General features: G+C 37.3%; 1 protein-coding gene across 4 annotated transcripts in view; it reads right to left on the bottom strand.

Annotated features, from left to right (window-relative positions):
- SLC44A5 (solute carrier family 44 member 5) overlaps nt 1–22,043 on the bottom strand; it is a 309,598-nt gene that overhangs the window by 66,962 nt on the left and 220,593 nt on the right. For all 4 annotated transcript variants that reach the window (XM_074334959.1, XM_074334957.1, XM_074334958.1 and 1 more), the window contains exon 3: nt 14,076–14,149. In XM_074334959.1, the coding sequence (XP_074191060.1) occupies nt 14,076–14,149 (74 nt within the window). The remainder of the gene's footprint in view (nt 1–14,075; nt 14,150–22,043) is intronic.

Below are 22,043 nucleotides of genomic sequence, written 5' to 3' on the forward strand. Positions count from 1 at the left end.
AGTGCCTCATCCTGCGGGGATCTCCTGAGGAACCATGTAGAGCACGCCTGTCACTGGGCATGGACAAACTGCCCGCTATCATGGCAAGCCAACTCAGGACTCAGGGAAAGAGGGGTGGGGCATCAGCAGTATTGGCTACAGTTTCCCCCTCCCTCATTTCAGCGTCAATCAATTGATCAAAGAATTTGACTTGACAGGTATGTATCCTGTGCTAGAGGTCATTCCCAGCATTGATAGTTTGTCAGAATTCTCAAGAAACACCTGAAAAAGAGAGGATACAGCTTGTAGAAGGCTTAGAGAAGAGCTGGGACCTGAGAAAGAGAGAAAAAGGACTAGGATTTGGACAGGGGGCCAGAAGTAAGGAAGAGTTATAGATTGAGGGAAGAGAACAATAATGAACTTCCATTATTAATTGCTTACAATGTGTCAAGTACTATGTTAAAGATATCACATCCATGGTCTCATTTGAGTCTCACAGTACCTCTACAACAGGATTTCACAATAACCCTATGAGGTAGATATTATTTTCACCTGAATTTTATAGATAACTGCAGCTTAGAGTTTTATTTACTTCTCAAGATGACACAGTGATTGAAGTGGCATAAACAGGGCTTGAAGTTAGGTGTGTTGTTCTAGGCCCGTGCTTTAACCACTAGACTATAGTAGCAATGACGGTGCCCACTAAAGAACAGATCAGGAATGAGCTTGTTAACAGTGGAAAATAACAAGGATTTCTGCTACATGAGGATCAGCTGTATGTGGACACATATGGTAGGAGAGGCGATGAGGCAGGTACTTTTGGAGTCTGTCATTTGAAAAGAACTTTGTACTTAACAGGAGAGAGAGAGTGTCTGACTGGGAGGGATATGATGCCTGGGGACAAAAGAGAGGGAGACAAAGATAGAAGTGTCAAGGGAGGAATTTTTCATCTTGATTTTGTAGTTTTGCATTGTGGCAGGTGGCTGTGTTTACTAAGCTGCGGCTACCCCTCTCCATGCAGCCTCTGGCACAGAAGTTGTACTGCAGGCGGCCTGTGTTTGAGCTGGAACATCAAGTCTTTGAACTGAAAGCTGCAAGGCTCCTCAATCAAGTCACCTCAGTTGACGGCATTTAGTTTTCTTTATCTTCTCCATCAGGCCTACTGTGTTTCCCCAAAAATAAGACCTAGCCGGACTATCAGCTCTAATGTGTCTTTTGGAGCAAAAATTAATATAAGACCCAGTATTCTATTCTGACCCGGTATTATATTATATTATATTATATTATATTATATTATATTATATTATATTATATTATATTATATTATATTATATTATATTATATTATATTATATTATACTATATTATACAAGACAGGGTCTTATATTAAAATAAGACTGGGTCTTATATTAATTTTTGCTCCAAAAGACGCATTACAGCTGATGGTCCGGCTAGGTCTTATTTTCGGGGAAACACAGTACATCTCATCCACCCATGCTGGAGGAAAATGGCAGATAAAAAATAATAATAATAAAAGGTGGAAAAGAAGATGTGCAGCTGCTGTAATTTTTTCCATTAATAAATTAAGGGACTTCTCACATTTTACTCCCTTTCTTGGAATTTCTCCATTCATGGAAATTCTGGAATTGTGCTGTCCAGTATGGTAACCACCAGCTACATGTGTCTACTGAGTACTTACATGTGGCCTATGTAAACTGAGATCTGCTGTAACTGCAAATGCACATCAGAGTGTAAAGACAGTATGAACAAGAAAGAATGAAACTATTTGATAATTTTATATTGATTATCTTTGAAATGATAATATTTAGTTATAGCTAATAAAATATATCATTAAAATTAATTTCCCCTTTAAAAAATTTCCCTTAAATAGGGCTACTAGAAAATTTAACATTACATATGTGACACACATTATATTTCTCCTAGACAGATGTGTTCTAGAATATTTCCCCACAGATGTCAAAGGCTCGCATATGAGGTGATGACTAGTGTCATAATCTCATGGGTTTGTATGTCAGTCCTTCTCCAATCCCATTATACCCAACACATCCTTTCTATAACGAATATTTACGATGCTCCTTCTATAATCTTGAAGTATTACTCACAGCTAACATAACTCACTCATACACACACTTCTTTAAAAAAATAACAAAATGCCTTAACTATAATGTAAATGAGAAATAGGAACAAAATAATTTATAATTAAACAGTATGCATATCAATGTGCAAATGCTCACATGTGACTAACCTAGAAGACATAGTGAAATAAGTTAGGTGCTTGCACCTACGGAAAGAATCACTGACTGTGACAGCTATAATTGTAGGAGGATATAGGTGTACTATGCAGGGGACTCAAATAATACAAGTGTTGTTGTTAACGATATAATTTTCTAAAATGAACAAATTTTAGTAAATTCTAACAAAAACGTACAATCTTTCATCAAATTCCTTTGGTATTTATTAAAACTATGCAAAAATAATATTTTAAATTTTAAAACAGAAATTTTAGATACAAATATTGAAAAACATATTGTCAACTACATTAGTGGAACATGGGACAGTCAGGTAGGAAGTGGAGCAATTTGGGTTGTATAGAATTGTCCCAGATACAGTAAGTCATCTACCTACCCTGGTTCCCATTCACTAAATGCCAGTCATACCACCAAACATTGTGACAATCTAAAAACGTCAACTCAAATGTCCTGAAAGACCCCCTAGGCAGTGGTTCTGCTTCAGCTGAGAACCACTGATTTAGATGTTTATTTACACACTTAAAACTCTCAAAAAAAAAAGATAGATTCCACATTGTCTTTTTTTTCCCAGATTTTTTTGGGGGATATGCTAACATGAAGTTCTTTCTTATAATTTAATCCCATTTACTTTTATTCAGCTGATCACCATCTATGGTGACTTTCAAATATGCCCATAAATTATCTGACATTTTTCCTTCAATGGGTGGTGCTCAATTCCTCTTCCTTTGAGTGTGGACTAGATTTAATGACTTGCTTCTAATGAATAGAATGTTGCAGAAATGACATTGGGCAACTTCCAAGAGTAGGTTATATAAAGCATTGCACTTCCTCTTTGCTCTCTCTTTTAGACACTAGCTCTAGGGGAAGCCACATGACTTGAGACACTCAGGCAGGCCTATAGAAAAGCCCACATGATTGTCAGCTGTCAGGGAGACTGAAGCTTCCTGCCAACATCCACAGGAGGGAGCGATCTTGAATGCTGATCCTCCACCTTAGTTAAGCCTGCAGGGGACTGAAGCCTTGATCCCCTGCATCTTGACTGCAACCTCATGAAGAACGTGGAGCCAGAGCCACCCAGCTAAGCTGTTCCCAATTCCTGAACACAGACACTGACATAAGAAACGTTTGTTATTTTTACATTACCAAATTTGGGAGTAATTTTCTATGCAGCAATAGATAACTGATCACTATACAGCTTTTAAAAAATACTTTATGTACTTGAGGGAAGCAGTTAATCATCTTTCTCTTCTTCCACCTAATTAGTCATGATATTTAAATCCTCTTTTCTGTTTGATTTGTTTTGTTATGTTTTAAACTCATAGCTACCATGGTAGAATTTTAGTCATTTTTGTTTCTTTGCCATATAATTTAATACATGGAGCTCTCAACTTGACTTAAAATATTCCTTAGGGCCTAACCAGTTATACAGTATAGAACACCTATTTATCTTAATTCCTCAAAGAATGTTAACATGAAAAGTTTATTTGAAAACATTAGTCTAGAATATGGTCAAACTCCTATTCATTCACACTGAACTGGCAATCATCATATTCCTATTTATTTAGTCATTCATTCATTGGGTCCTACTTGTGATTGACACATAAAGACTCTGAGGATATAGAGATGAACACATTCATATTTGGTATAATAACTGTTTCATAATTAACACATTCTCCCCAAGGGAACTATATATTATCCTGATTGGCCAGTGCAGAGGGAAGATGGTTTCTGAAGAATGATAACAGATTCTCTTAAGCTTAATCAAGTCATGACCTTAATTTCAGCTGCTGTTCAAGTTATAGTCTCTCTACTAAAACAAATGAAAGCAGCCTCTGCCACCTTGGATGCAGCAATTTGTCTGACAAAAGCTTTCCCATTCCCAATAAATAGAAAACACCAGGAGCATTTGCTTTCACCTGGCAGGGAGAGTACTGCTTCCTCACTATATTCCCTCAAGGTTACATGACCACCTAGCTCTTTGCCACAACTTAGGTTGTAGGGTTTTGATAATATCCTTACTCAACAGGGTATCACACAGATTCCTTACATTGATGGCATCATGCAGAAAAGATATGGAAATTACTGGATAGCATGTAATATTGATGCCTTAGAAAGACATATGTATGCTAATAGATAGGAAACAAGTTTCATGAAAATACAAGGGTCTTTCAATAAAGACCCAATGAGTCCAGGAGTGATATCTCCTCCAAAGTAAGTGATAAGTTGCGGCACCTTGCATTTTCTGCTATTAAGAAAGAGACACAACGCTTATCACCTGTCAGATCTGAGTAGGGCTCAAAGAACTAAAATGCTTTTCAGATCATCCAAGCTACTGTGCAAGCAGATCTGCCACTAGGTCTGTCTGGCAGAATGGACACCATGGTGCTTAAAACATCTGTCAGAGGACAAATGTCTATTAGAGAATCACAGTTAGAGGTCCATAAGGTTAGAGAAAAATCCATGTTCTTTCAGCAGATAACTGTTCTCTTGAGAAGCAGCTCCTGGACCCTGAGTGATCGCTCAATGACATAAGAAGCCCATCATGAACTACCCATCAGTCCTAAAGTTGGCTGTGCCCAGCAGCATGCCATTATTGAGTCGAAGTGGTACATTCATTCAACACTTGAGAAGGTTGCAGAGGACAAGGAAGTTTCATTAGAAGATTGCTCACAGTAACAGTGTGTTGACTCCTGAGGCACAGCTTAAACACATGCTTATGGCTCATGGAAAGGTCCCTATGAGCAGTTGACTGGGAAGGAAAAAAATTAAACCAGATTTATAGATGGCTAGGGAGACTCTGTTGATCAGGGCTAATTTTTCCAGTTATCTACTCCCCCCTCTATCTATTCCCATTTATCTATCCCCCATTTATTTATTCATAGAGTCCAATTGTTTGGCCACATTATCATGGACTGGAAAAGAAAAATATTAGACAATCAATGGCAAGGAAATCTGAGAAAAAAACTAAAAGGACTGACCTCAAAATCGACCCAGAATACAAAGATATTTATGTCTCATGTGGCTGTTTAGTAAAGACCCTTCTGTAGAGGTATCTTTTAATAATCAGATGAAAAGCACTGTTCAATGACTCTGTGAAAAAGTAATCATGACAACAGGGATGAAGATTATGAATGGACTTTTGAATCGATTATGAATGGATACCATGGACTTTTACTCACAAAGGCTGACCTGGCTCCTAGCAATGCTTATGTGATACACTGTCAGCAGTGGATGGCCAACACTGAACCCAGTCACCCAAAAGTAGCCAGCCGTAAGGAACAGTAGTACCACATGGAAGATCCAGTTAAAGCACTACTTATGAAGCAATACCTTTCAAGGTTGGGTTGCTGTTTTCTAGAATACAGCAGGGTCGTGGCAGGAAACATATTGTACTCCTACAGGATAATTTAAGAAAGAAAGATCTCGCAAAGTATGAGTAGCGTTTTGGGAAACAAACAAGAGTTGGTGCAGAACCCGGAGGCTAGTAACAATAGAAAACCATTTTCACCTCTGGAACTGAAGGTGCAAGGGAGGCAGGGGTTACCTAAATCTAGAGAAAGAAGCCAAATGGAAAGAACTGACTGACAGGACTTGGAGCCCTAGGCAGAGAGGTATAGCCAAGCTGAGGTGATCCACCGCCAGAGAGTCAGAGGAATGAATTCCACAAACTCATTCTTCTATCCTGCAATCTATTGTTGATACCCCTCACTGACCAAACCATATTGGAAGCCACAGGACAAGAGAGTCTGTTGATGTAATCCTTATAAATTATATGTCAGTTTCACAGGGGACAGAGCACAGTAAAGAGGGTAGAGAGAGATGGGGAAGGGGGAGGGGTAATGAAAAATACCCAGCCTATATTCTGAACAAGTGACCAGCCTATTCAAGAGTGGAACTTTAGATATATTCAGCAAGAAATTTCAGACTTTATTAAAAACAAACAAAAATAATTTGATATATAAGGTTTTCAGATTCTCTTTTATCAGAATTTACTGCCACATGCGACAGCAAAACAATAAAAAAAGAGCTAAAAGATGTACATTCTAAATTTTGGAGTCTGAAATAGAAGGGGTCAGAGTAGGAGACAAAAGATGGGACAAAGCATATTTTTAAAACAGACTTATAAAAAAAATAGACAAAGAACTGAAAGAAAATGGAAAAACTAAATAAGAAACTGAATTAGACTTTTCACAACATCTTTGCTTTCTTTATTAGCAAGACTGACTATGCTGATTGCTTTAATACACTTTTTCTAATTATTTTAAATAAATATTAGTCTACCGCTATTAAAAACCTGTTACAAGGTTTTTATTCACATTATGAGATAGCTTTTTTTTTTAATGGGAAGGAAGTCGTTGAAAATAATGAGGACAGAAATGTATTCATTCATTTCTTCATTCATTCTACAAATATTTTTGAGTGCCTGCTATATATCAGCATCATGCTAGACCCTGGGTATATAAAGGTCCTTGCTCTCCCAGAGCCTACAGTCTATCAAGGAAAATAGATTTTAATGAATTAATTGCACAAAAAACATGAAGTTACAATTCTGACAAGCACTACAAAAAAGCAATACATGGCACAAAGAGAGGGATTCATAGAGGCAAATGACCCAATGAGGGAGGTCGGGGATGATGTCCCTGAAGAAGTAATGCAGGAGCTGAGGCCTGAAAAATGATGGAGGCACAAAGAGCCTCCCGTCAGACGGACACATGACAAAGGCTTTGTGAGGGGTGGGGGATAATGGGGACTGGGGATGGAAAGAAAACCAGGGTGAGGCATACATAGGCTGGAGCACAGCTCTAGATACAGATGGAGAAGCAGTATCTTAGGTTATTTTCTACAATAAATCACAGGAAGATTGTTTTAGCATAACTTTGTTATCAGTGAAAGCCATGCCATGCATAGCAGAGGCTCTGTTCAGGTAGGTCCTTCTCTTTCTATTCAAAATTTCCTTGAAAAACTCAAGGTCATTACACATTCAGTGCCACTCATCTTAGTGTTTATTTTCTTTCTTAATTGTAGCTCCAGAACTTGCTTTATATGAAGGAAGAGCTCTCATCATCCCTAAAAATGGATGTAGTTTATTATATCTGAAAATGCTACATGTAATATTCATTAGTAATATCTAATAGTAAATATGACTTTTTTGAAATATCCATGAAATCCTTTGAGATATTCCTGGTTAAAAAAAGCCCAAAGGAGATATGTCTGACACAATTTTATTTACTCTATAGTATAAGCACTAACTTTAGGAAAAACCAAAGGTGTGGATTACCATAAAAAATGTGCTCCTCTCTTTAGTGGTTACATAACAGAGGCTAATTTGGCAAATGATCACTGAATGTAAACAACGACACTGCAGCAAACTCACTGCATACTCCGTCTCACAGGGCAAGACTGCAGCTATCAGACTGCTCATGATTTTTGCTTGCAAGAGAATACCTGCTTTTTACTTACTCCCCTCGTGCCATTTTCTGACACTCGTTGTTTTAAGCCTATCTCTGTGAGGAATTGGGGGTGAGGGGAGTGGAAGAAAGGAGACAAAAGCATTAGCGGAATATGCGGGGTTCTGCCCTGCCCCCTCCCAGTAACCTTCATTACTTAAAGAATCCTCATTCACCGTCTCTTAATTTCAGCTGCTAACAAAAGGCGGTCGAGCATGGTGGTTAAGAGCACAGGTTCTAGAGTTAAACTGCTGGGGTTATATTGGTGAATAGAACCAAAAGACCAAGTTACACAGCAATGAATACCAGCCTAGATTGATCGTCATTTTCCCTTAACTGTCTCACTGTTCTAGAAATAACTTTAAAAGGCCACTTTAAGTAAAGCTGGTGTGTGTGTGTGTGTGTGTGTGTGTGTGTGTGTAACAGAGAACAGAGAAGAGAGAAGAGAAATTATTTGTAAAACACTCCTATCTGAGTAATTCATAGCAGATAAGCAAAGATTGGTAAGAGATGGGAGGAAACTTTATTCCAGCAAATTTTCTTTTCACTCATATCAAGGAAATATATGTTCCGGAAGTACCAGGAGAACGTATTATTATGTAGTATTATCTCTCATGTTCAAACATTTGCAAGGCCTGTTCTTGTGCTGCTCTAGGGTTGAGTGAGAAGTTGCAGCCATTAGGAAGCCCTCTGTCAAGGAGAAAATGTGATTAGACCAACTGCTTGCACTGACACTTAAAAATTAACTGCAAATCTGTTTGGGGCAGCGAAGGCATTCCCTGAACACTTGCTGGTTGGGAATGTTGGCTTTCAAATCATTATTTTGTATCCCTTAAAGGTACATTTTAACTGTTTTAATATGTGAAGAACAGGCCTGCCAAATTGTGCTTATGGCTTTTTAACACAAGCAATTTACAAATGCAATGAAGCAGATAATAGGACACATGATACCGAATGTGAAAATCTGTGTTGATGACACTGCTGCCGTAGAAGCATTTTTGGAAGGAGCCCTGTATCCATCCAGTTGCCTGGATATGAAAAATACTGTTTATCATTTCACAGGTGGCCTCTTCCACCCAGTGGTAAGTTTAGGGTCACGTCCTTGAGCACAAATCAGTCTCTCTCATGCTAGCAATATTCCACTTGAAATCATATGCAATGCATGTATTCAGCAAAATACAACAAACAGTAAAAATATCACTCAACACTAAAAAAAAATGTGTTCAAGTAACAATCAAAACTAAGTGCTGTTTTTGTAAAATGAAGACTTCCAAACTAAAAGGAAGTGTAGAGGCTCAGTTTAATTTGTAAACAATTATGTTTGTCAAGAATGCAAAAGGACATTTAATATTGGTTCTCTACAAATATAATACATTTTCATGAAATTTACTAAAACAATTGAAAAAATAATGGAACCAGAGTTCTTTAAATTTCTTACATTTTTATTGGAAGCCATGATTTTACTTTGCTAAAACAATGTCTCCAAGCTGTGATCTGAGAGGTAGGCTCCTTTAGTTCCTAAGTAGACTAAGAGCATAGTGTGTGACTTCCTGTCATTGTCACTCTCCATCACCAGTTTCCCCTTACAGTGAATATTAGGATCGTAACACCAAGCTCACAAACTACAACAACAGGATGCCTGGTGGGACATAATTTCATTTTTTAAAATTATATTTATATATTAGTAAGATAAACTGTTCCCTGTTTCTCTGTAGAGACAGAATCAAAAAGCCACCTTGGAATTATTTTTGTTTGTCAGGTGACCTCTAAAGAGGGACCTCTCAGTTATGAAAATACAGTTTTTCCCTTTTTTAATATCCCTTGGGATAGGGAAAACTGAGTTGCTTTAAGAGAAGGAAGGGACAAGAACTCAAACTTTTCTCCCAGGGATTTCAATTTAGAATGGAAGAGATTGATCTTGAACTAGGTCGGTAGGCCAAAAAGACTACAAATACCCTCAAAGGGAACTCGTCATGAAGGCAGAAACTGGGGTGGTACCCTAGGCTTAATAGCAGGGCCTAAAAGCAGGGGCTTCAGGTTGACAATAGTCACACTTTGGGGAGTAATGGCCATGTTCTGCCTCAAGACTTAAAAAGTTATGACTTAAAAAAGTTATGTCAGAAACCACTACAGCAGCGGAAGAATCCAGATGAGCAATCAGCTAAGAAATTATGCCAAATGGCACCAACTAAAACATCTGAGCTCCAGTAGAATATAGGTATCTCTCTCTCCACCTAGAAACTGGAAATAAGACTGCCTCCTCTTTGGCATTTTGGGGCAGTTTAGGTCAGGGCAAAGAATGATACACCGAGTTCCCTAAGCAATGAACGGAAAAGTAGACGTGTGACTGTATTATTACCCCAAGACCATGAACACAGGCATCAATACCAGAAATGACGGGGTCAAGTGTGACAACGTTTGATTACTAATTTAACTATTTTCTTTATTCTCTACCTCATTCCATGAAGGATTTAAGACTGAAATCTGTAAACCTCTTCCTTTCTGTACTTGGTACTTTCAGTCTTACTATTTCCAGTTGCCTCGTGATAGCCTTTCTTTAATTCTTCACACTGATCTATAAATTACTGGCACATCCAGGCTCTTTACTGGGGTGTTTTGGCTTGGTTCATTTCTCTTTTGGAGAAGCAATCCTAAGCCTCACCAGATTCAAGGGGAAGGGATGCAGACCCCACCTCTCAATGGAAGGAATGGCAAAGAATTTGCAGCCCTGTGTTAAAACTACCATGGTCCAGCCTCTGACTACCAATTTTTTACATTCCCTTTGCAAGCAAATATGCTTAAATTCTCCCAAGTTTCTCAGAAGTCTCATCTAATTAAAGAATCAGGCTCAAGGTCTGGATCTCATCACTTAAGTCAAGTCCAGGTGTAGTCGAGGCTCTTCAGGGTTGGCTCCTCTTCTCAGGATAGCTGAATTCATTAGGTCCATTCCCTACTTCCCACATTATCATTGCCAACAGTACCACCGAATTTGTCACCACTGGTAAGTAACAAGGTGTCCTTCCCTTCTGCTTCCAATGACATGTTCCTCGTTTTCCTTTAAACTCACAAGACAGTCTCCTCAAAACCCTCTGGGCTTCTGAACAGCACCTGGTTTTCAAACCAATGCCTCTGTTTCAGGTTTTTGTTAAACTAAGTACTAAATTTTGTTCTGCTTATCCATTGTTGCCCCACGCCATCACAAATCCACTGGCTTAACACAAAATTTTATTTCAATCTGGACTTTGGAAGCCAGAAATTTAGGGAAGGCTCAGCTTGGCCCCTTGGGGGGGTCTCTCATGCAGTTAGATGTTGACAGGGGCTTCAATCATCTGAAAACCCCGTGGGGCTGACAATAAACATTATCTGTCCCTGGGAGCTCAGCCAAGCCTGTGGACCAAGACTCCTATGCGTGGCTTCTCCGTGTGGCTTGGGCTTCTCACAGCATGATGACAGAAGTCTAAGCTTGTTTGCATTAATTTACTTTCTTGTTAACTTCCTATTGTCTCAACTCATAGGGATGATTATTCCTAAGGAAAATTAAAAAACAAAACCGAAAACAAACTTTGGACCCTAACTCCAAGTGCTTCCTGTGTAAATACAACAAAAAAATAACTCATTCAACTGGAAATCCATTTGAAAAGAAAAAAAATATTGAATGTTAAAATTGTGCTATTATTGTACACATAATGTCATAATGTCAGCACAAGGATAGCAAGGAATATTTTGCATAACAAATATTCCTTTTTTTTTTTTTTTGCTAGTCAGCACAATAATTGAATAGCAACCATCAGTGAAGTAGGACAAAAGAGGGCTATTATCATAAATGTTAGTTTGATCTTTTGGGGAGATTTGATTACCTCCTACCCAGACTCACTTAACCCACTTGAACAGAGGTTCTACTTTTCATCAGTCAAATGTCAAGTTCCTTTGTTGCATCCTAGCTGGTCCTATTTCACAGAAAGGGCAAAGAACAGTTTTTCCTCAGCAGAATTTGTGAGGAACAAAACTCTTTCAGGGTAAAACTTTTTATGAAAATAACATGGATGAAAGATAAGCTTAAGAAGGTCCTAGTCTAACAAAATGGCTGAAGATGCCAAATTACTATAACACATCAATGAAACTGACTTAGCCTCATCTTTCCCCAGGTGAAGGTATATGTTTCTTCATGTTAAAAAGGTCTTCATTCTCCTAGTAACTTCTGCCAGTGATTTCCCTTCATTCTTCTTTCAGTCCAACATTGGACATAACAGAAAACTTAAACTGATCTCATAAGCAGCCTAGTAAGGCTATTTGCAGTTCAGGGGTGAAGAAAGTGTTTTTGGTGTGCCACTCATTTTAATCAGTGTGGCCGCAGGATTAATTTGGGAGAATCACTGAACTAATGCAACATTGAACATAGTTTTGCACGGAGGAACATTTATCCTCTAATTTTCTTATGTGAATTAAGGCATTTACAAACGAATTCGGACATCTTAAAGAAAAAGGCAAATTTCTTATCTTGCTCCACAGGAAATGATGGCATGCTCTCCCACCCAGTCCCTCTACTGTGTTGACAGGAAAGAGAGTAGCCCTGGCTTTCCCAGATCCACGTAAGGACAGAAGGACTTTCTCTGTGGATTTCAACAGACTGGCTCTGAGATAGGGAGGAGACACTTATCGATTATGCCAGAAGGCCTTCTAATAAAAAGATTCTGGGAACAGTATAAGATCCTTACGAAGTTCCTGTATACATTCAAAATTGTGGGTTGTCATAGAAACAATTTAATAAATTGTTAAAATTCAGAATGACTAGATTATACAATGGTAGCTAAGTACTGTCTACACTATTATGTAGCGTTACTGATGTAGCTGGATATTATTTCATTTACTTCTCACAATATCCCTGTAAAGTAGGTAGTGTTTCCATATTTACAGATGAGAAAACCGAGGTTAAGAAACTACTCCTAGTCTTCAAATAATATGAGGAAACCCTAGATCTGCTTGACTCTAAATCTTTCCTTTAGACAACTTTACATTCTATGGCAAAAAGTAAAAACAAACAAAAATTACATAGACAAGAAAGATGTATCCTGAACTTGGAGAAGCTAAAATTCCATTAGTTGTATAATAAGAAAATTCATTTTATTATAATATTCAATTTATAGATTGTGTATTGTACTACAATTACACTGATGTTTAGAAGTTAAAATACTTTAAAGAAATATCAAACAAATCTTCTAAAAGCTTGAGTATGTTAGTTTTGTAATTTATGTTCCTTTAGTCTTCTTTTCCTCCTTATCTTTCTGCCTCGCTCTTACAAATTCTCCAGTTCTGAGTAGTTTTTGCCTGGTATGACTGAGATGATCTTTTGGAAATTATTTTCAATTGCTGTTCACAAAGAATTTGTCTTATTGGTAGATAAATCTGAAAAGCCGGGAAGCGTATTTTCCATTGTTCCTCAGGTAGGCAGAGCCTTCTTTCTGCTAAACATTCTATCCACATTAAGTCCAGGCATTAGTTATTGGTACTAGAAGCTATTATCTAACTTCTATAGCTCCTACCCTGATGATAATAAAGTTTTCCAGGTCAACATCTAAAGGACAGGACTTATGTCTCTGGGGGGAAATGTGATAAAGTCACATCAATTGCAAAATCTTTTTACAGAAAATATCCACACCAGTTCCTTTGGTAGCTTTTTAAAAATCCAAATTAAAAAAAAATCTCTATATTTTTCTTTATTTTTACTTTCACGGAAAAATCTTTAACTTAAAAATAAACAACAGGGTATCTCTTTCTGATAGGCAAAGGTAATAGGGTTTCTTATATGTCAATAAATTATGTAGTGAAATTCTTAATAATTAGTCCTTTTTAATTTTCTTATAAAAAGAAAAATTTACATATTAGCTAAACTGATCTAAGCCCTAGTTCTTATTTTTCTTGGTTTTAGTTGTACAAAACAATCTAATTGACATTTATCATTTACATCCCTCACACAGTGATAACCCTCCTCCTCCCATCTACTACCCCTCGGACATAGCATACAGCCGTTACATTAAGCCCTAGTTCTTATTAGTAAACAGTAACATGAACATAATTTGCTGCTTAATAGGATTTCAAAAGTAAACATGATTAAATAGAAATCATAAGTTTTTTTCTTCCTTCTTTATGATTGTATTTATTTAAGTAAGTTGGGCTTGGCCTTGGAATAAACTACTTTGTGTTTAGTTTTTCATTGTATCTGCTACCCAGTGAGTCCTGGTGAGCCACGTTCCCTCCAGAAAAAGACAAGAATCAATTAGAAGAAGATCTGGGCAAGAAAATGATTAATGTTAACAATGTGACATTGACTTAGTTATTCCATTAGCAAATGTTAAAAGTCTTCTATACCTGCATTTACTCACCTATAAGTCCTAAAATAATGTAGCCAATAATGAACAGTATGAAGATTATGAAGCACAGAACGTCTGTACAACTCCTAAAGACAAAAAAGAATAAAGAATTAAAAGGGGGTCCAAAATGACTTCTTGTTTACTGCACAAAATAGAATGGTGATATGACAGTTTCCAACAATTTTGAAAGGTACATCGCATGCATTTCTGTAATCAAAGACTTCAGCAGCAATGAAGGGGTCATAATTCCATGACAGAAGACGCTCCCCCCAGGATCTAAAGCATTTATTCTTCCTTAGTTTTTCATTTGTAAAATGCTTTTAGGGGCTAGAGTATGCCAACATCGAGTAACGATTATTATTATTATTATTTTTTAAAGATTTTATTGGGGAAGGTGAACAGGACTTGATTGGGGAACAGTGTGTACTTCCAGGACTTTTTTTCCAAGTCAAGTATCCCTTGCGGGAGTCGAACCAGCAACCCTGTGGCTGAGAGGATGCGCTCCAACCAACTGAGCCATCCGGGAGATCAGCGGCAGATCAGCTCAAGGTGCTGTGTTCGATCTTAGTTGCAGGGGGCGGAGCCCACCATCCCTTGTGGGACTCGAGGAATCGAACTGGAACCTTGTGGTTGAGAGCCCACTGGCCCATGTGGGAATTGAACTGGCAGCCTTCGGAGTTAGGAGCATGGAGCTCTAACCACCTGAGCCACCAGGCCGGCTCCTCGAGTAACGATTATTAAATAAAGGACTCATCATAAACTTTCTATGGGGAGTAGAGTTGCAACTATTCTAATGATTCAAAACTGTAATTTTCCCAGCTATCCTGTAAGCTAAATGTCATCAAATTAGGTTTTGAGAAAATTTGGCTCAGAGATTCAGTGATTTGCTACTGTGCACAAGTCAAGCCAGAATCCAGCAGGGATACTCAAGGTTTTCAACTAAAGTATTTCCTTCTCCCAGTATTATAGTTTGTTCAGTGTATAAGTGATCTGGAAGATCAAAGCTAATTCTTGAAAGTGAGAAACAATACAATCATTTTCTATTTGAAACTTAGTGAAGAATTTATTAGTAAGAAAAAAATCAACCTATTTGACAGGATTAAAATTTGCACATGAGAAATATCTAGCCACTACGCTGTACACATGAAAGTAATATAAAATAACATTGCATGTCAACTGTAATTGAAAAAATAAATAATTCAAGAAGAAACAAAAGTGGCACAGGAAAATTTTCATAGCAAAAACTTCTTGCTCTGGAGGGCAAATGGATACACTCTAATTGTTTAGCACAGGCAGACTGAAGTTACGCACTATGTTTAGTGCTGGGAGTTGTAATAATAATGAATAAAAATGGCATAGTAACAGACAGAGTATAAAGCCGTGTCATACCTTTACTGCTCTCACTGTGAATTTTCTAAGAATACCTTTAGATGGTTAGTGGTAGTAAAGTTAGTTGACTTACGGTCCAAGAGAGAAAGTTAACAAAAGCAGGAAAACATCTACGTCTCTAAGGCCAAACCTTTTGCATTTAGCAGTTATGTTAATATGATTACAATTTTTTTCTGTAAAGATTCAAATTAGTCATATCTAAAACTCCACGCACACCCCTATTACTCTACCTCAGAATAGGAAACAAATCTTTCATAGAGAAAGTTAATCATGAAAGTTCATCCTGACCAGACACAAAATATCATTTGTTTAAATCGAATTTCAAGCAGAAATTTAAAAATTTATTTTGCTATAGTAATAATAATAATAATAATAATGAAAGGAGAAAACAGAGCTCTAGTTTTCTTTGGTTAACAGCTACTGAACACAAAACCCTACTTGAGGATGGGAAAAGTTTCTGGTACACGTGCGTTCTAACATCCTACTCAAGATTAGGTTCTCATTCTGTCAGAGAGCTGTTAAATAACGTGATACTTAATTAGAAATGTCTGCAGGTGAGGAACTAAAAGGAGAGAAAACTAACACACTGGTGTGCTTTAATTAGAAATCTTGATGTTGTTCAAGTCCTTATGTGTAATCATAACTATCAAAAAGAGAGAGAGAGAGAGATGATGTGATCAAAAACACTAGCGAGGTTACATATAAGTATTATGTTTATATCTATATATTTACATTATATATAATCTATACTGTAATGCCTATTTATAATGACCTAATGTTACATAGTATTCTAATGTTATATGTTTACAATGCTATGTATTAAGCACAAGGAGAGGTAAACCTACTAGTAAGATAATGAAAGAAACTTACCAATTTTCAAAAGACAGAGCACCAGAAAAAAAAGCAGAACACAAGAGGAAATTTTTAAAAGGTAAAACCCATACTCCCTGGCTACCAGCACTGATGAATGGGTGTCAGTTGGAGTTTTGGTTCCATATGGAGTGTTGCGCTACCATTTCTCTTTCTTTTTGGTGCCAAGGACACCCTAGAGCACCAGGGACTACTGGGTCCCCATACAATTATTCCCCCCAGTAGTCTCCAACCCTGAGGATAGTATTCCTTAGTAACTCATACCTTGAGGAGTTTGAGATTATTCTGGGACCAGAGAGGATACTATATTCAAGTCTGTTTTGCTTTTCTGGTACACTGCTTTAGAGAAATAGCATACCATACTCCATGGCCAGACTGGTTCATTTTATCTTATTTAAACACAGAAGAATGTCCTTAGTAACTCATACCTTGAGGAGTTTGAGATTATTCTGGGACCAGAGAGGATACTATATTCAAGTCTGTTTTGCTTTTCTGGTACACTGCTTTAGAGAAATAGCATACCATACTCCATGGCCAGACTGGTTCATTTTATCTTATTTAAACACAGAAGAATGTTGAACAAAGTGAAAATGATAAATGGAAAATTCAACAGTCTCAAAAAGCAGAAAAGTGTTTCTAGATAAAACATTTTTTATTTCTGAATTTGTTCCTGTAGTAATTTGATTCCTTTTGTGATTTTATAAATTTCTGTTTAAAAAACAGGGATGTGTGTGTGTGTGTGTGTGTGTGTGTGTGTGTGTGTGTACTTTCAGGTAATTGCAATTATCTGCCTGCCATTTTCTCCATTAATTCATCTGTTTCTCTCCTTTTCCTCAGACATATTCCCTTCAGAAAAATACTGCTGGGAAAAGTGAATTTGAACAAAACATAAAATATAGTGTGGGCACCACTTTGTGAGTCAGGAACATAGCAGAAGCTTCACTCAAGTTTTTAGAAGTTGTAGCACCTCATTATTCATCGTTCCTTTCTTTTGATTACAGAGCATCTGTCACAATCCTAAGTGTTCTGTAAGAAATGAGTTATTTTTTTAAACCAAGGATTAAATTTGGATAATGTAAGACTCCCAAGACAGCTATTGAGGTAACTGAGTGATACTAACTCCTGGTTGAAAATCATTCTGATCATATTCTAGCTCGAGGCCTGTCATTGCTGTAACTTTTCCTCATGTAGATTCATTTTTACTTTCATAACAAGCACTAACAGCCATTATACCAAGCTAAAAATGGGTTCTTTCCCACTGGGCCCCAGAAAGAAGACAGAAACAATAGTTACAGAGAAATATGCCCCCAACCCTCTCCTTCTCCCTCCCTCCAAACCAAAGTCTAACTTTTTCCAAATAAGCTGCTGACACTCACATTTATTATTCCTTGTGGGATAACCATATGTCCCAAAACTATTCAAAACTGTATTCAGATTGAAGTGCCTTGGCATAAAAATATTTTCAAAAATTAAACTATGAAAGTACCATTACTACTTTATATCTATTTTTCAAAATTACAGTAAGAATAGTATCCCAAATTTTACATATATGCATTTGCAGATTTCCCTTTCCCTGCTATCTCTAACCCACAAATATAGAAAGCCTATAGTCACCTGGCCTTAAAATCTTAGGAGCTTCCTTTGACTCTCCCTTTTTCTTAGCTTATCTTTTATGTTCAATTGACAAGTTCTCTTGACTCCTTCTCTGATGTGTCTTTCATCCATCCTTCCTTTCTACTCCTGCTGCTGGGACTCATTCCAGATTCTCTTATCCTCCCTTCAAACTATTGCCATGGTCCTTTAGTTGGGCTCCAGCATGTAGTCTCTGCCTGATTCCATTTATTCTGCACATAACTGATATCACTGACATATAATGACATCCCTTTATTGTTTAAAAATTGCAGTGCCCCTCCACCGCCTACTTAAAAATTTCCAAATGTCTTAGCTCTATGCTTAAGAACCTGCAACTTCAATCCTAGTTCAAGTCTCAGCCTATCTTTCTAGCTTTATTTCCCTTTATTCCTATCTATGTATTTCAACCAACTGGGACTTTTTTATTCGTTGAATACATCGTGAACTCTCCCTTGACTGCACTGAGGGCTCATGGCCCTTTTAGACTCTTCCTTGTGGGATAACCACATGTCCCAATTTCTATGGAAGGGTCAGGGTTTATAACTATTGTCCTGGAGTAACCATTAGCAGAGAGACCTTTTAATCTCAAAAGTGCCCCAGTGTGGAGCTCCCCACCATCTGCTAAAATCCCATCCTTCATGTGGTAGGATTCCCTTCTTTTGTAGGACTGAATAATATTCCATTGTATGTATATGCTACATTTTTAAAAAATCATTTGTCAATGGACATTTAGGCTGTTCCCATATCCTGGCTAGTGTGAATGCTGCTGCAATGGACATAGGAGTGAAGATATCTGAGATCCTGATTTCATTTCTTTTGGATGTGACATGAATGAACCTGGAAGACATTATGCTGAGGTTAACAAGCCAATCACAGAAGGACAAATACTGCATGAGTCCACCTACATGAGATACCGAAAATAGTCAAGCTCATAGAAACAGAAAGTGGACGGGTTGATGCCAATGTCTAGGGGAGGAGCAAATGGAGAGCTGCTGTTCAACGGGTGTAAGTTTCAGTTACACTAGATGAGAAAGTTCTAGGGATCTGCAGTACACCACTGCACCTATAGTTAAGAATACAACATTGAACGCTTAAAATTTTGTTCAGAGGGTAGGTCTCATGTTATGTGTTCTTACTATACACACACACAAAAGAAAAACATGATAATCTGTTCAGTATCATGTTATTGGAATTTAAAAATTTGCTACGAATACGCTCAATGTGAGTATCAAATGAGAGGTTATAAATATAAGAAAATAGAAGTTAAAAAGGAAAAGAAATTTAAAGTTCCATTCTTCATATCAAGACGGCACCTCCTCCATGAAGTTTCCAGTTAGCAGAGACCCCTTTCATCTCTGTAGACTTTCAGAAATGTTGTTAGTACATCTTTACAGCAACTATCTTCCATCTATCATGTCATAGGGTGGCAAACTAAAGCCCCTGGGCCAAATCTAGCCTGCTGCCTGTTTTTGTACCGCTTAAGAGCTAAACATGATTTATACATTTTCAAATGGGTTTTAAGAAACAAAATAATCCTTTATGACATTGGAATTAAACGAACTTCAAATTTCAGTGTCCACAAATATACATCTTTTGGAAAATAGCCATACTCATTCATGCATATTTGTGTATGGCTCCTTTTGTGCCGCAACAGCTGAGTTGAATAGCTGCAGTAGAAACCATCCGGCCCTGGAAAGCCTAAAATATTTACTACCAGCACCTTTACGGTAAAACTTTACTGACCTCTAACTTAGAAGTTGAAGTCCTCTGTGGCAGCATTTAGCACAGACCCTTAGATGCTTCAGCAATGTATGTGCCATGAGTGATTAGTAAGGTGCATCTCTAACTGATGGGCTAAGGCATCAGAAACATACTCTGGTGAAATTCAAAGTGCTATGTTTCAAATTTCAGATTTTGGGGGGAAGGGGAGGGGCCCTATATGGTGAATATACTCAAGGGGTTAAATTGTTTAGTCAAGTTTAAGCCACCTGGACAGTATTATCTCCAGGAAAATCATCAAAATAAATACATACACACACATACACACATACATACACGTACACATACATACACACACATACATGCATGCACACATACATACACACATACATACACAAACATACATACATACATACACCCATTAGATTAAATTTAGAGGCAATAAGAGAGTTTTGTCTGTTAAGTGCATATTTCAGGTCCACATTAGATTTTCTCCAACAACTGTCATTTTGTTTCCTTTTTCAGGGACAACTTTTTACCTTCATTCAGAAATCGATTCATTTACTGATTTTCTTTCTTTGTGGCAGATGAAATTCCAATGATACCAACCATCCTGAAAGGTCATTAATATCAAATATTAGAGCAAGAATGGAAGTCCTAAAAGTCATTATTCTCTGACAGATCATCCATTCGTGCCTAATGAGTCAGTTTAGGGACTGTCCACTGCTAGTAATTCCAACTAAATTATCACCTGTCATTCAAAAATTCTTTGTGTCACCTGGGTCCACCTGTCTGCAACGTGGCTGCATTTATAACTCACAGTCTAGAAGCATTGCTCCTCTGTGGTTCTGCTGGCACCGCATGCTGCCATTTAGTCATCTGTTACCTCTCAGACTCTCACAGCAAGTCTGTTCCAGGAAAGAAATGGAGTGCCTGCTTCAATCCCCAGAAGCTTTATCAGAGGGCAGTGCACTTTGGGGCCATCCTCCAAGCTTCACCAAGACACACTTAGCAAAGTACAGAGTGTGGCTTGAATTGGACAGATCATCTGAGCTGATGCTAGCTAGGTAGCAGACTCAAAACGTTTTGGACTATTTGAGGGAAAGTTTTATGTAAGTTAGAAATACTGTAGCGCTCCTCCTCTGCTCTTCACTATTAGTGATGTTGAGAGAGGAGCATTCTCTATAAGTGTGTGTTTGAAGGGGTTAATTGTATCTTTCCCACTTGTTTCCAGTTTCTCGTCTTCTCACACATATTGTCTACAAATTCTCTATTGTTCTGAAACCACAGCTTTAGATTATGCCATGTACCTTTTCTGATGTGTGAAAGCTGAGGTTTTAGAAATAAGCAAGTTACACTGGCCATTTTTACCAATTTAATAAGAGGTTAAAGATTACCTTGAAGAATTCCACTGTTACTGGAATCAGAAACTTAATAGGAAGGCACACATGACCTTTTAATTACGTGACCTTGCACTTTCAACTGTTCAATCTTAATGCAAATTTTTCAAGTCTCTTAAAAATTTTAAGGATAACTTCAAGGTTACATTTACCTTACGAGATAATCCTGGCATTTAATCATTGAGAAAGGAGTGTTAGTTTTGTGGCATTATTAATTTTTAGAATATTTTAAACTGTTGCTGAGAAATAAAATATACCAAATATTCCATACCCTAAGAAATTATCGGATAGTGATAATGTCTTTCAAATTGATTAGATCTATACAATGATATTTGAGTATTGTACCTGCTTTATTTAGTTCTTCTGAATAACTGGATTTTAAAAGCTCCCCCACCCTCTATGGATAATCTTTTCTTCTATCCTTAAGTCATTTAGGTTTCTATTGCCTTGAGAGAATAGCTTTAACTAGTTGTGATTTATATTTTCTATCTGTAAAGTGGAAAGAAAACCTCTTTTTTTAGATAGAGAATTTTAAGTGATGCCTACATAAATGTCTCTTATGTTTAAAATAGGATTAGGTCAGACTAAATTGGTCTTACTATGTTATTCATGATCTTTGTAAAACTTGTGTAATATTGAAGAATCTGTCAATGGGTGGAAACTACTCTGCATATTGCTACCGTGTTTCCCAGAAAATAAGACCTAGATGGACAATCAGCTGTAATGCATCTTTTGGAGCAAAAATTAATATAAGACCCGGTATTATATTATATTATGTTATGTTATGTTATGTTGTAGTGTAGTGTAGTGTATTTATTATATTATATTATATTATATTATATTATATTATATTATATTATACCCGGTCTTATAGTAAAACAAGACTGGGTCTTATATTAATTTTTGCTCCAAAAGACACAGTAGAACTGATTGTCTGGCTAGGTCTTATTTTTGGGGAAACACGGCAATA

Source organism: Rhinolophus sinicus, linkage group LG06 (assembly GCF_036562045.2).
Source record: "Rhinolophus sinicus isolate RSC01 linkage group LG06, ASM3656204v1, whole genome shotgun sequence".
NCBI classification, from domain to species: Eukaryota; Metazoa; Chordata; class Mammalia; order Chiroptera; family Rhinolophidae; genus Rhinolophus; species Rhinolophus sinicus.